At 48.9% G+C, this 12433-nt stretch overlaps 7 protein-coding genes across 7 annotated transcripts; 5 read left to right on the forward strand and 2 right to left on the reverse strand.

Annotated features, from left to right (window-relative positions):
• The first annotated feature begins 7 nt into the window (after nt 1-7).
• On the forward strand, nt 8-2724 carry HD556DRAFT_1322289 (uncharacterized protein). The gene is made up of 9 exons (XM_041301379.1): nt 8-187; nt 240-440; nt 492-607; nt 658-684; nt 982-1000; nt 1050-1189; nt 1240-1860; nt 1912-2010; nt 2061-2724. Exons 1-9 carry the CDS (start codon nt 70-72, stop codon nt 2364-2366), a joined length of 1647 nt encoding a protein of 548 aa, XP_041166972.1. The 5' UTR covers nt 8-69; the 3' UTR covers nt 2367-2724.
• On the forward strand, nt 2725-3567 carry HD556DRAFT_1322293 (NADH dehydrogenase 1 alpha subcomplex assembly factor 3). The gene is made up of 3 exons (XM_041301380.1): nt 2725-3050; nt 3104-3204; nt 3271-3567. Exons 1-3 carry the CDS (start codon nt 2747-2749, stop codon nt 3364-3366), a joined length of 501 nt encoding a protein of 166 aa, XP_041166973.1. The 5' UTR covers nt 2725-2746; the 3' UTR covers nt 3367-3567.
• Nucleotides 3416-4099, reverse strand: HD556DRAFT_317450 (uncharacterized protein). Its single transcript, XM_041310256.1, has 3 exons — nt 4012-4099; nt 3633-3951; nt 3416-3565 (listed from the first exon to the last, which is right to left on the reverse strand). Exons 1-3 carry the CDS (start codon nt 4012-4014, stop codon nt 3465-3467), a joined length of 423 nt encoding a protein of 140 aa, XP_041166974.1. The 5' UTR covers nt 4015-4099; the 3' UTR covers nt 3416-3464.
• Nucleotides 4100-4130: 31 nt separating this feature from the next.
• On the forward strand, nt 4131-5045 carry HD556DRAFT_1260415 (Ndufa8, NADH-ubiquinone oxidoreductase complex I 19kd subunit). The gene is made up of 5 exons (XM_041299039.1): nt 4131-4313; nt 4369-4459; nt 4508-4580; nt 4641-4700; nt 4761-5045. Exons 1-5 carry the CDS (start codon nt 4157-4159, stop codon nt 4848-4850), a joined length of 471 nt encoding a protein of 156 aa, XP_041166975.1. The 5' UTR covers nt 4131-4156; the 3' UTR covers nt 4851-5045.
• Nucleotides 5046-5084: 39 nt separating this feature from the next.
• HD556DRAFT_1225487 (uncharacterized protein) lies at nt 5085-6570 on the forward strand (the record flags this gene model as incomplete). Its single annotated transcript, XM_041297018.1, has 7 exons — nt 5085-5233; nt 5347-5518; nt 5594-5851; nt 5940-6080; nt 6133-6204; nt 6254-6328; nt 6379-6570. The coding sequence occupies 7 exons, from the start codon at nt 5085-5087 to the stop codon at nt 6568-6570; spliced, it is 1059 nt and encodes a 352-aa protein (XP_041166976.1).
• Nucleotides 6571-6823: 253 nt separating this feature from the next.
• On the reverse strand, nt 6824-7523 carry HD556DRAFT_1468921 (NADH dehydrogenase 1 alpha subcomplex; the record flags this gene model as incomplete). The annotated part of the gene is made up of 4 exons (XM_041308416.1): nt 7287-7523; nt 7143-7216; nt 6946-7029; nt 6824-6889 (listed from the first exon to the last, which is right to left on the reverse strand). The coding sequence occupies exons 1-4, from the start codon at nt 7318-7320 to the stop codon at nt 6824-6826; spliced, it is 258 nt and encodes an 85-aa protein (XP_041166977.1). The 5' UTR covers nt 7321-7523.
• Nucleotides 7524-7960: 437 nt separating this feature from the next.
• HD556DRAFT_1436459 (uncharacterized protein) lies at nt 7961-12328 on the forward strand (the record flags this gene model as incomplete). The annotated part of the gene is made up of 10 exons (XM_041305575.1): nt 7961-8929; nt 8979-9023; nt 9163-9342; nt 9402-9508; nt 9570-9714; nt 9782-9925; nt 9980-10152; nt 10214-10415; nt 10468-10612; nt 10662-12328. The coding sequence occupies 10 exons, from the start codon at nt 7961-7963 to the stop codon at nt 12326-12328; spliced, it is 3777 nt and encodes a 1258-aa protein (XP_041166978.1).
• Between the last annotated feature and the right edge of the window lie 105 nt (nt 12329-12433).

Raw genomic sequence — 12433 nt, forward strand, 5'->3', positions numbered from 1 at the left:
CGAAATTCCTCTTGCTAATTGGTCCAGTGAAACGTTCGAACCTTTTCTGTTCTCTTCTTCTTGCACAAAATGAACAGGTCTACTACAATAATGACCGTTGCAAGCGTCGCAGTCGGCGGCGTCCTCGCATACGCCGTGTACTTCGACTACAAGCGGAGAACCGACGCCAACTTCCGCAAACAACTGCGTAAGTTTTCACCAACAGAATGTTTTGTCACGCAGCTGACATAGGGTTTCAGGGAAAGAAAAAAAGCGTGTCAAGCAGAGCCAGAGCCAGACACCGTCTGAATCTGCTCAGACTGCAACCGAAGGAGTGGACGCAAATGACTTGCGGAGCGCGTTGGAGAGCGTACGCAACGAAGAAGTACCAGCTGGGCCAGAGGAAAAGGAACAGTATTTCATGAAGCAAGTTGGGATAGGTGAACAACTGTGTGCGAAAGGTACTTAGCAGTTTCGTTTTTGGAAGGATTTCTGCTTGATTGGTTTTCAAGGTCCTATCTACCACCTTTCTGCTGCGATGTGTTTCTACCGCGCGTTGCGTGTGTATCCATCACCCGTGGAGCTGGTTGTGATTTACGAGAAGACTGTTCCTCCACCTGTTTTCCAGGTACGTCTGTTTTATGATGACTATTGGTTGTGCTGACCTGGCCATCATAGCTTGTGATGGAACTTACTAATTTGGACGTGAGTAATGATCATTCACTGGCAGAGGGGAAAATTGGGCCACTGTCTGATGGGGAGGACGAATCGAGTCCCTCACGGGGCCCACCCTCGGAAACATCCTCACAAGAGTGGGTCAAGGTCACAGACTAGGGCAGTCAAACGCCTGCCCTGTGACTATGACTGCGAAACACGGATATGCTAGCCCTGTAGCCTGCACCCTAACCCCTAATCTGTCAAATTGCATATCTATCTCTTTCTTGGTTGTTTCAATGGTATCTGATTATGAATTTTGTTTTATGTTTTGGTCGTCACCGTTAGGTCAAAGACCGAGTTGAAGGTACGCTGCTTGGGTGCGTGTTTCTTATGCAGGACTAAAGATGGGATAGGATATTATACGTTCTTCCCGCCGAAGGCAATGAATGTCGCAGTTGAGACTATCAATGTCCCTGACGGCAAGGGCGCAACCATGTCGAAGAAAGTCCTTGTCGTGACAAAAGATTTCGAGGCTGGTGAAGTCATCTACCAGGTAAATCGCCTGTCCCATGTCTCCTGAATTCTTCCTGATCTCCTCCACAGGAAGATCCAATCGTGGCCGTTCTTGATGCCGATCTTCAAGGGAAAGGCACACACTGTAGCTATTGCTTGCGCCAGATCCAAAACGATCCCATCCGTCCAGAATCGGATCGCCTCCACAGTGTTTACTGCTCATCTGATTGCCAGACCCAGCACAACGCTCATTCGCAGACTCTGCTCTTCACGCTCGAGTCGCCTTTACCTGCCGCCATAGCGCCCGAAATGAAAGGCGCGCAACGTGAGGAGCGGGAAAATGCCCAAAAAGCGTTCGTCGAGTATCTCATACAGACCAAAAGGGCTGCACCAGAGCTTGTGGCACGATTCGTTGCGCGACAGGTCAGCGCGGAGACTGCTAAGATGTTACCCCGCGGAATATTGCCTGGCGTCGCTTCCGAGCCGGTGCTGACAGATGGCGGAGAATACTCGCTGTACGATCACCTCGAGCGTCTAAGATATCTCGAGGTGAATCCCGCAGATCACGAGACTCGCGTCTTGAAGGATGTGTTGCAGACTGCGCTCCCCGGACTTGAACAATTCCTTACGGAGGATCGACATGCAACCTTTATCGGGAAGATGTCGTATAACTCGTATGGGGTATACTTCGGTGAAGGAAGGGAGAATAAGGTGAACTTGTTTTGCGTTTTGAGAATGCTATGTTCTTACATCACGATGTAGCCTGATACAGCTGCTCGCCCTGAGAACGCCGAGAAAACACGCACCCCCTGCGGGACTTCTAAGCAGATCGGCACGGGTTTTTACGCAGTGTCATCCTATGTGAGTTCCTAGTTCTTCGATGCACCTTTTCTCATTACATCGACTCCCAGATCTCGCATAATTGCGCACCCTCCGCTAAGCCCGTCTTCCCAACTGGCACTGCACAGCTGCAACTTATGGCCACTCGCGCACTTCAAAAAGGCGATGAGATCACTATCGCGTATGTGGACGTATTGCAGCACTCTGAGGAGACACCCGAGGTAGCACGCCGGCGTCGTCGCATGGAGCTCGCGAGGGGATGGCGGTTTGCGTGCTCTTGCAAGCGGTGTGCTGAGGAAGGATTGGAAGGTGAGATTGAGGAAGGAGGGGATGAGAGCAGGGTGGAGGACGTTGTGACCAGGGTCGAGGGGTCATAAGTGGATATGGAGATTTTGGTGCGTAATGCGGCGACTCGGGGGCTGGTGGATCAGCAGATTCAAAATGGATTTATTGGCTCGTTAATGACTGCATGCATAGACCTTTTTCATTAGCATATTATTCCCTACTCTCCACCATCATGCGCCGTCGTCGGCGATATTGCTCTGTTCTGCATCTGATAGGGGAGTGTACCCATGAGTTTTGTGTGCATGAATTATTACTGGTACAGCATCTGATATTTCAATGGGTTACTAGAATACAGGTACATTCGAAATTGTTCTGCTCATCATAGATCCATCTATAAGCTCGGAAAACGATTATTATTGCTTGTTGTTTGACTTCTGCGAATAAGCCCTCTTTCGTTTGTATTACTTCCACGATGTCTACATTCATTATACATCGCTTCCGCTCCTCACTGTCACGACGCGTCTTACATACGACTGCAATTCGGCATGTCGACCGTCCAACGGTGTTCACAAACATGCTTGCAGGGGATATTCCACCCCCCGTGCAAGTTAATTCCATAACATCGGCAGGTATCCAGCTAGCAGACGGACTTATCCTTCCATCTGCATGCATCTTCCTGGACGGTAAGGTCTTTTTGTGGAACGTTCCCTCGCGTCTATGGGAGGGCTGGGATCGCGAGCATTTGAGTGTATTTGAGACTGCTGTCCCAAAACCAGGTGCGTTCTGAGACTTGCAATTTGCTGACCGGGCAGGACTGAACACGAAGTAGAAATATTGGTGTTTGGCACTGGGAGACGGATGGAGCTTCCACCTCCGAGTATAAGAGGTTACCTGAAAGAAATGGGAATACAACTTGACATTATGGATACAGTGAGGTGTCTACTACTTATACACTGCGAATGTAGTGTTAATCTCAATGATTCCTCGTACTTCCAGAGAAATGCGTGCTCGACGTATAACTTGCTCGCGGAAGAGGGCCGGCGGGTAGCTGCTGCATTGCTCCCATACACCCCGCACCCATGGCGGTCATAATACTGGCTGCAGTAATATGATCTGACTCTTGCCTCCCTATGCTCTTCGTAGTATATCCTTGCAATATAATATCCAGAACGTCGTGCGGCATAAGATGGCTATTCAGATAACGCCTTGCGTTTGCCTTTATTCACGGGAGGCTCTTCCTCTTCGTCATCGAGGAGAGAAGGCTGCGAGACTTCGACTGGCATCAAATTGCCTGGTGAAGACATCAAGATCAAGTATTAGCGGGACAATGAATGTCAGAGTTCGCATAGTACACTCACCTTCTTCATCTCTAAATTGAAAATATAGTACCTCCCAGTTTGTTAGGAGGCCTCTGACAGCCTTGTTTGACTCGAGGGCTTCATAAGTCACCCCTGACCTATTCTTCTCCTTCTCTTTTACCGCACGCGCCAGCTCAAAGTCGCTTGTGCTTTGAACATGAGGGAAGCTGTCATCCTCAGTTGCGACGCGAGATGTGAGCGCAGAAAGTGCCTCATCCTTAAGAAATGCAATCGTTGCGGTTTGGGGGACTGTTAGGAATATCGTGACTTGGTGTGTTTTGGCCAAAATTTGGTAGGCTTTTGGGGCTGTTCTTGGAGGCTGGCAACATCGTACGCATCAGCAGGTTATACTATGTTAACAGTTGTAACGCGGACTCACCATCTTCCTTGGCTGTGCAAGTACCGTGCAGAAGAGAGTAAGCTTCTGCAGACCTAAAACGGAAAAACTGAAAAACTCCGCGTGATCAAGAAAGGCAATCGTCCACATCAAGTCCACATTCCGAAGTTGACCGTTCTCAACGACAATGAGCGGCTTTCGCGACAGCGCCACAGGCAGTCAGCCCTACAAGGACCCAACACCACTCCCGGACTCTGTTCCGCGCACCCAGGAGCTCGGCGTAACCAGTGCCCCGCTGAAGTCCGCTGCATTTTTCATTGGCGCTTACTGCAAAGAGTATAATGGTGCGTTGGAATCAAATTACATGAGGAGTGATGTTGATGAGATGTGTATTGGTAGAGGATTTTATGCTTTGCAAAAACGAGGGCCGGGGAGACCCAGGACAATGTCTGAAGGAGGGCAGGCGTGTTACGCGCTGTGCAACCGACTTGTGTGTATCATTCACTGTTTGTTTATTCACTTCTGAGAAGGCCGTTAGGATTAACAAGATGCGGGAAAACTGCCTTGAGCAGTTTGACGCGCACTGGAACTGCCTGGAGTTGAACAATCAGGTGCGTAGAGTCTCACAGCTAGATTAGTGGCAATTCTTACATTTCCCCCTCATTTCTTAGGAATATTATGCATGTAGAAAACCCGAGCGCACCTTGAACAAGTGCATGTTTGAAAAGCTCGTACGTTTCTTGTTCATGTCACAATTGCTGCCTTTGTGTTGACGTCCGGTTACTCGTCAGGGTCTGACCAAGACGATACCTGGCACTCCAGTAGGGAAGAAGCAGATACATGAGGTAGAGAAACCGATATATACCACAGTGCAGCGGTGAGGGCTCTTCCGGCATTTATTAGACTACCTGCGGAGCCCTGGGTTGATTGTCCGTGCTGTTATGGATCAACGGTGCTTCCTTTCCTCGGAATTTTTGCGCAAGAAGCTTTTGAGAGACAATCCTCAGTAAAATCATGAAAGTGCCAGCTCGTGACCACCTGTTGTAAATATACGAGTTTGATTATTGAGAGATGTAAAATGAGCGCCCCTTGCACGCGTCCGAATACGAATATTAATGATCTCCTTCTCGTTCCGCTATGTCCCTTCAGCGGCGCGCAGACTTTACACAACCGCATCAGGCGCAAGCTCGGTCATAACACCCACACATTCTATATACCTCAGCACGTCAACCAATCCATATTTCAATCTCTCGTTTGAAGACTGGTGGGCTGTTCACTACTTGGTACATGCTAATCTGACGGTTCACTTGCGCTCGAACTGGGAATCTGATGATGATGAATGATGCTGGCTTGACCCTTACATGGATGCATATCCAGGTTGTTCAGACATGCGCCTCAGAAGGAGCCATTACTCCTGCTGTATAGAGATGCACCGTGTGTCGTCATAGGACGCAACCAAAACCCATGGAAGGAGGTCAATCTCCGTGCAGCCCGTGCGCAGGGCATTCCGTGGATACGTAGGCGCAGCGGCGGCGGGACAGTGTACCATGTATGTCTCCATTACCATACAGTCTATCCTGGCCATAATAAAAACTGCGCGCTAACTTACTCTAACACGCCGCAGGACCTTGGTAACACGAACTTCTCCATCCACGTCCCACGCACGACTTTTGACCGCGGCGCTACTGCGCAGGTCATTCTCCGGGCCGTGCGCGCGCTCGGCATCGATGCAGATGTGAATGAGCGGAATGATATTTGTGTGGGAGGTGAGAAGGCGTCGGGCTCGGCGTACAAAATCGTGAGCGGGCGTGCGTACCACCACGGGACGATGCTGATTACCACGAGACTTGAGACGCTGGGAGATTTGTTGAGGGTGGATAAGGTTCGTTTTTTATGTTCTAACGATATTGAGCTTTCTTTGTTTCGGTGCAAGGAGCTTTTTTGCTGATTGATATGTTGGCGTGCAATAGGACACAATGATTACGAAGGGTGTCGCGTCTGTGCGTTCGCCGGTGTGCAACCTCGCTCAATTCAGTAAAAAAGTTAGCCACGAGATGTTCGTGAATGCTGTCGTGGACTCGTTCAAAGCCGAATATGGCGTTCACGACGAGGTAACATTTTCTTATCTAAACACGTCTTACGCCAGCTAAAGAGAAATGTTAGCCATGCATCGTCAACGATACTGACGACCTCGCGAGAATAGGATATATCCAACGCGGGATGGCAGAGCTACCTGTAAGCTCCCTTTCACTATCTGCATGCGGTTATATGACCCTTCTTGCAGAGCTGGGACTGGGCTTTTGGCCAAACTCCCGAATTCGAGTACACGATCAAGAAGCCGTTCGTGTGGGGCGATGTTGTAAGTTCGTTCCGTTTTGTTGCTGCATTATCTAAACTCTGTACCAACAGACAGCACACATCCACGCTCGACACGGGGTGATTCTCTCCTGCACGCTGCAAGGGTTGGACTCTGAGCTTGGAAAGGCTCTCGAGGGCAAACGATATGGGTTTATTGAAGATGAAGAGCTGGGTGTAGATCTGAGTGGAAGGCGAGAGGTTGTGTGGGCGTGGCTGAACGAGGAGATGAAATCTTATGATTGATACCTTGTTTTCAGTTAGATGTGTACAAACGACAGTGCTGTGGACACGGATATAACGCGAACTCGCGAGCGTAGAAATCTTCGATCCTGGTAAATATGCTTCAGGTGCTTTTAGACTTTGTTCTAGCGCAAGAATATTTGTTCCTTTCGCAGGAAATCTTCCAATGACAGATCTCTGCCCAGTGCCCACAAACGTTGGTGTAGTATCCATCTAAAGAACAATTTCATTCAAGGTAGCATGGTATGTGGTATCGTTATGATGTAGCTTCCGTGTACCAAGCGCTACTCGTCTCGAAACCTTCTGGAGGTACGGGGTTTGACTAGAAACGTACATGATATTTATTCGAGCATGGACAAGTGTAAAGACAGCACATACAGATTGTCCACGTGTGTGTCCTGTTAACCGTCTATCACGGTCCATCATCATCTCGTCCCAAGAATCGACGTGGTATCGAACAGGCTAGGGAGTTGCCAATGTGTCCGGGCGAAATGAGTTATGCGAATGAAAGAACACGGTGGAACAGTCAGATACTGGTGACATTTAGAACTTTACAAAACAAATTCTGGACATACCTTGCCTTGATTCTGAGCCCTTTTAGAAACATTCAAGAGCGTTCCGGCTGCTGCAAACATTGAAGTGAGCAGGCCTGTAGTGGTATTAAGAATATGAGATTATCAAGTCAGCAAATTATCCCTTTGGATTTTGTGGCAGCATACCAAATGGAATGAGAGCTTCCCATGGGACAGGCATGGTGGAATGTGCTTCAGTGATCAGAAGTGTTGTGTATATGGGTTGGTGTTCTGTAGAAGGTCGGCGTTTCCGATTTATTTGGTCTCATTTGTTCCTGAGCTGTGAGAATAGTACAAGCGACGTATTATCCGTTCCCTCAATTCCTTTCTCCCCAGTTACATATATATTCGTCACTTGATAATTATTCATACTTATTGCCGGATAGTTTGCGAGCTTTGATTTGATGCCTGACTTCTTTAGTTCATAGTTGAGCCACCGAGGTCCTAGTTACCTGAGCGAAATTTCATGCAGTATTGATTCGGGTTAACGTTGACTTCCTAATCTGGCACAGACATAACAAAGTCACCAACTGCCGAAGCCCGCTCCGGACTTTTGGCCCCACAGTCGGCCATTTCCAGGATGTTCTCGTCTTTCCGAGATCGACCAGCCTGGTTTCGTCACTCGGCTTGTCCATGGTGTATAAGCCAGGCTGGCCACGAGCCTAGGCTTTAATTTCAGACCTCGTGTCCTGGGCATCTAATGATACACGAAGCAGACTGTGAAGAAATACAAAAAGTCCCGGTACATGCACTTCTGAAACTTAGATCAAGACACCCTAGACCACAAGCTCTCCAGCAAGTCGTGCTCAACCTCGAGCAAAATGACGGAAGCGGAATACCCCGCCATTCGCATCACCACGACTAGTCAAACATTCAAAGGTCATGAAGATACTCTCTTTGCAGTTGCAGTCTTCCCCGATAGACGCCGTATGGTGACCGCGTCGTACGACAAGACGCTTTGTTTGTGGGACTTAGATGATGGTGTTGTATTGAAGATAATGGAGGGACATCGCTTCGGCATACGAGCTGTTGCAGTATCAAGAGATGGGAAATGGATTGCAAGCGGTGATTTTGGCGGAGAGCTCATCGCATGGAACAAAGACGGCGAATCTCTCACCCAGCCTATCAGAGTCCACTCCAAACAGATATGGTCGCTTGATTTTTCCCCAGACAGCACATTGCTGGCGAGCGGCTCAGTGGACACCACAGCGGAGCTCTGGAACACACAAACATGGCAAGTGCAAGGATATCCAATCAATTGTGGGCCTGGTGCCGAAATCCGCTGTATTCGGTATTCACCGTCTGGTGAATATCTTGCCATCGCAACCACGATAAATATCCAGATATGGAATCCAGGCAAGAGGGAATGCATCAAAAAGTTCCAGGATCACTCTGCACTCAATGGAGCATATAATATGTCGCTCGCGTGGACGCCCGATGGCAAACAGCTTGTCTCAGCTGGTGATGAATGTGATCCCACCATACGCATTTGGGATCCATCGACCTGGATGCAGGTCGGTGAACGCTGGAAGGGTCATACTGACTTTGTCTTCATGATTGCCTTGAACCCTGCTGGCACCCTCCTCGCGTCTGCATCTGGAGACCAACAGGTTCGCCTTTGGCGACTTTCGGATCGACGAACCATCGCCATATTCAAGCACCCCAATCAGGTGTTTTGTGTCAACTTCTCCGCGGATGGCAAACACGTTCTCAGCGGAGGTAGAGATGATATAATCTCAAAGTGGGCAGTACCTTTACTGGGCGATGTTCCCGAGGACCAATTATCAAATGTAAGATTTTGTTCATTCTCCTTCTGTTCTTCATTTCATTTTCTCCAAGGATGCATTACGAGAAGACACTTTGAAGGAACATGCGGCAAATCTTGTGAGTTCCTGGTCCTTTATAGTCGGTTCGTCTTTTTGCATATTGATCCTCAATCTTAATGTCAAGGCTCAACAGTCTGATTGCGAGGCTTGTTTCCAGCCTTCATTCTTACTACGCGATCTGACCATGTGTAATGCAGATCCTGGTCATCAACACGACAGCCCGCGATGCATGCATATCCGGGGACTTGCCTACTGCTGCCAGGCTGCTCACCCAGGATATCAACGCCGATAGGAACAACTACAACTCTTACGCGAACCGCTCGTTTGTTATGGCAAGAAAAGCCGACTGGGACCGCGCACTTGATGATGCACTAAAAGTGAGACAGCCTTCTTATCGTGACCTCTTTAAAATAGGCTAAATTATATGGTGATATAGAGCATCAGTATTCAGTCATCCTTGATGGGCTGTATCTCCAAGGGCATCGCCCACTGTGGAAAACGACAGTTCCAAGATGCGATGAAAGCATTTGATCTTGCGTTCATGTACGTAGACGTAGACTTAAATAAAACTCGTCTTCTACTCTGAATTAAGGTACGTCAATAGTGTTTCATGTACTCGCTACTTACGCGACAGTTGTCAGGCCATCGCCCTTTTCAATGCAGATCAACATGATGAGGCAATTCTGCGCGTCCAAGAGCTAGCTACCACCCGTCCCAATGCGAATTTTCTTGCCTGTGGTATTGTGGAAGTGAGCGCTCCTGACACAGTCAACTCGAGATTCATGCGTCGGTACTGATTTTGTGAGCCTGCTTCAGGCTTATCTACACGTCCAAGTGGGAATGAATGCATTAAACGACGCACATCACAACGAAGCGACTGGTCATTTCACTGCTGCTGTCAACATTATCGGTATCCCGTCTATGTCTGACATCCATTCTACGTATGATGTCTTCGCGGTGGTAGGTTGATTACAATGCAACTGGACATTTTTTTATGCCCAGCTGCTTTTTTAGTTATTCGGATGGGACCTAAAGTCCTTGTGGCGAACTGTACACCAGAATTGGTGCCATGCGTTCCTTCGAGCAGGTAGACTTCCAGAAGCCATCAAAGCATACCGATACATGATGGATAGGGCTGATGAGGCTACGAAAGCTTGCTGCCTTGATTGGTCCACTGGCAAGTCTTTGTAATATCAAACGGGTATCATTCTCAACCCCGCTTTACTTAGCTTTCAAACAAGATTGCAGCGTTCTCTATACGACTGCCGGTGTGACTGACCTCGCTGCAAGCGGAGATGATGCCCTCGCTGTGGGTCATTACGACAGGGCTATCGAGCTTTACTCTGCGGCAATCGACCTCGATTTTGCAACCAATACCGTCTTTGCGAACCGTAGCAAGGCGAGGTCGGGAAAAATGCTTTGGGACGTGGCACTCCTCGACGCGGAAAAGGTGTGATGACATTTACCATTTCGTAATCGGCGCTCATTTTGGTGATATGCAGGTCATCGAACTCAACCCCTCATCTTACTTTGGATATCAGTTGAAGCATGCAGTACTTCATGACGCACACCGATACGATGAAGCTATCGATACGTTCAAAACCATGGTCTCCAAGTTCGAAAGTGCTCCCAACACAGAAACAACAAGTACGCCCCAAATAGCACGTTCTTCAAACATTGTTAACTCTTTGTCCAGACGTCCGCCAACAGTATGTCAGTCCGTCCGAAGCAGAAGGTGCTATTCAGGAAACTATCAAAGGCCAACTCGACGACGCTCCGCATCGTCTGCTCAACACCTCCACTGGGCGCTTGTGCAATCGCGAGGTACAGATCAAGGCCTTCAAAATGAGCACGGAGTACAAAGAACTTTTGTCGTCCACATTGAAGCATGCAGACCTTCAAATGGAGCGCATCCAAGACGCGGTGGCAATGTACTTCCGTTATGCCATGCTATCACATAGGTGGGAAGGAACGGAGCCGTCGCTGCATGACATCCAGGGCAAAGTGGTATATGAGTTGGATCCAGTTGGTGGCATCGCGAAGTTGCAGTCATTCTGTGAAACTACTCGTGGCAAAGGGTATCGCTGGGCATGGATCGATACGTGTTGCATCGACCAGACTAACAACGTCGAGCTCCAACAATCGGTCAATTCCATGTTTATCTGGTATCGTCACTCAGCGCTTACCATCATCTACCTGTCGGATGTTCCACCTTCGTCGCAGCCTGGCGCACTCGCCAGTAGTGCTTGGAACACGCGAGGATGGACAGTTCAAGAATTTCTGGCCCCAAGATTTGTCCTCTTTTATCAGAAGGATTGGTCCCTTTATCTCGACGATCGCTCTCCCAATCACAAAGATTCCCTTGCAATCATGCAGGAGATGGGAAATGCGACAGGCATAAATGCACAAGCCCTCGTTGCATTCAGTCCAGGGATGAGAGACGCCCGGGAGAAACTCCAATGGGTGTCGGCGCGTGTCACCACGTGGCAGGAAGATATTGCATACTCATTGTTTGGTATCTTCGGCGTCAACCTGCCTGTCATTTATGGGGAGAAGAAGCAAAGGGCGCTTGGGAGGCTCTTGCAGGAGATCGTAGCCCAGTCGGGTGACATCAGTGCCCTGGACTGGGTGGGGCAATCATCCGAATTCAATAGCTGTCTGCCGGCCGATATTACCTCGTATAAAGCTCCACCATACACCCCGCCATCTCTGTCCGAACATGACATTCAACTGTCGATTCCCTCGCTCCGACATGCTATGGCTGTGGATTTGGCATTGGAAATTTATGCCCAGCTTGACAAGCTGAGCGCGCCTCGTTTCGCGAACTGCAGACTGCATCTGCCTTGCATCGCATTTCGTGTCATAGCAGTCAAACAGAGTCGCGCTGAAGACCAAGAGACATATGAAATCAAGGCCGAAGGGCTTCATGACCTGCTGATCACCACAAAGGACAAGCTGAATCAGCCCTCATCAACACGACGCACTATGCAGTCATTCTTACTTGTTCGTCCGTGGAATCGTGATCTCCTCGAGCTTCCTGACCTCGCAGAGCCGTCTGGCTTGGCAGAGCTGCCAGACGTTGCTGATGATACGCAGAGCGAAGAAGTTTATTGGTCTGCACCCGGGTCCCCATTACAGAATTCTCCCGGGGGGTTCCCTGAAGCACAGGAGTCGGTTGATTTGGAACTGAGCGATCGAGCTTTGCGATTGATTGTTCATCTTGAACAGCCTTTTGGCGCATTTTTGCTAGCGCATCAGCGTGGCGGAGAATACAAGAGAGTCGCGTCGGATCATGATATTATTGCACAAGTCAAAGACCTTTCTTCTATTCCGGACATGGTCAAAACGCTAGAGATATTGTAGGGGTGTCGTTTATAAGAATGTGAATCTGACATATGAGACGAGTAATACGATGTCCTCGAAGCTTACGAGCAAAAGCTGTTGGCTGTTGCACGTTTGGTAATCGTA

This window comes from Suillus plorans (genome assembly GCF_016647745.1).
Source record: "Suillus plorans strain S12 chromosome Unknown HD556scaffold_2, whole genome shotgun sequence".
Lineage (NCBI taxonomy): Eukaryota > Fungi > Basidiomycota > Agaricomycetes > Boletales > Suillaceae > Suillus > Suillus plorans.

Coding starts and splice junctions, on each gene's coding strand:
- HD556DRAFT_317450 (XM_041310256.1), bottom strand. Junction 3,566..3,632: donor TCAATTTAGAGATGAAGAAG/GTGAGTGTACTA, acceptor TGTCTTCACCAG/GCAATTTGATGCCAGTCGAA.
- HD556DRAFT_1322293 (XM_041301380.1), top strand. CDS start 2,747: ATGTCTACATTCATTATACATCGCTTCCGCTCCTCACTGTCACGACGC. Junction 3,051..3,103: donor GACTGCTGTCCCAAAACCAG/GTGCGTTCTGAG, acceptor AACACGAAGTAG/AAATATTGGTGTTTGGCACT. Junction 3,205..3,270: donor AACTTGACATTATGGATACA/GTGAGGTGTCTA, acceptor TCGTACTTCCAG/AGAAATGCGTGCTCGACGTA.
- HD556DRAFT_1322289 (XM_041301379.1), top strand. CDS start 70: ATGAACAGGTCTACTACAATAATGACCGTTGCAAGCGTCGCAGTCGGC. Junction 441..491: donor TGAACAACTGTGTGCGAAAG/GTACTTAGCAGT, acceptor TTGGTTTTCAAG/GTCCTATCTACCACCTTTCT. Junction 1,861..1,911: donor GTGAAGGAAGGGAGAATAAG/GTGAACTTGTTT, acceptor ATCACGATGTAG/CCTGATACAGCTGCTCGCCC.
- HD556DRAFT_1260415 (XM_041299039.1), top strand. CDS start 4,157: ATGAGCGGCTTTCGCGACAGCGCCACAGGCAGTCAGCCCTACAAGGAC. Junction 4,314..4,368: donor TTACTGCAAAGAGTATAATG/GTGCGTTGGAAT, acceptor GTGTATTGGTAG/AGGATTTTATGCTTTGCAAA. Junction 4,701..4,760: donor AGTGCATGTTTGAAAAGCTC/GTACGTTTCTTG, acceptor GTTACTCGTCAG/GGTCTGACCAAGACGATACC.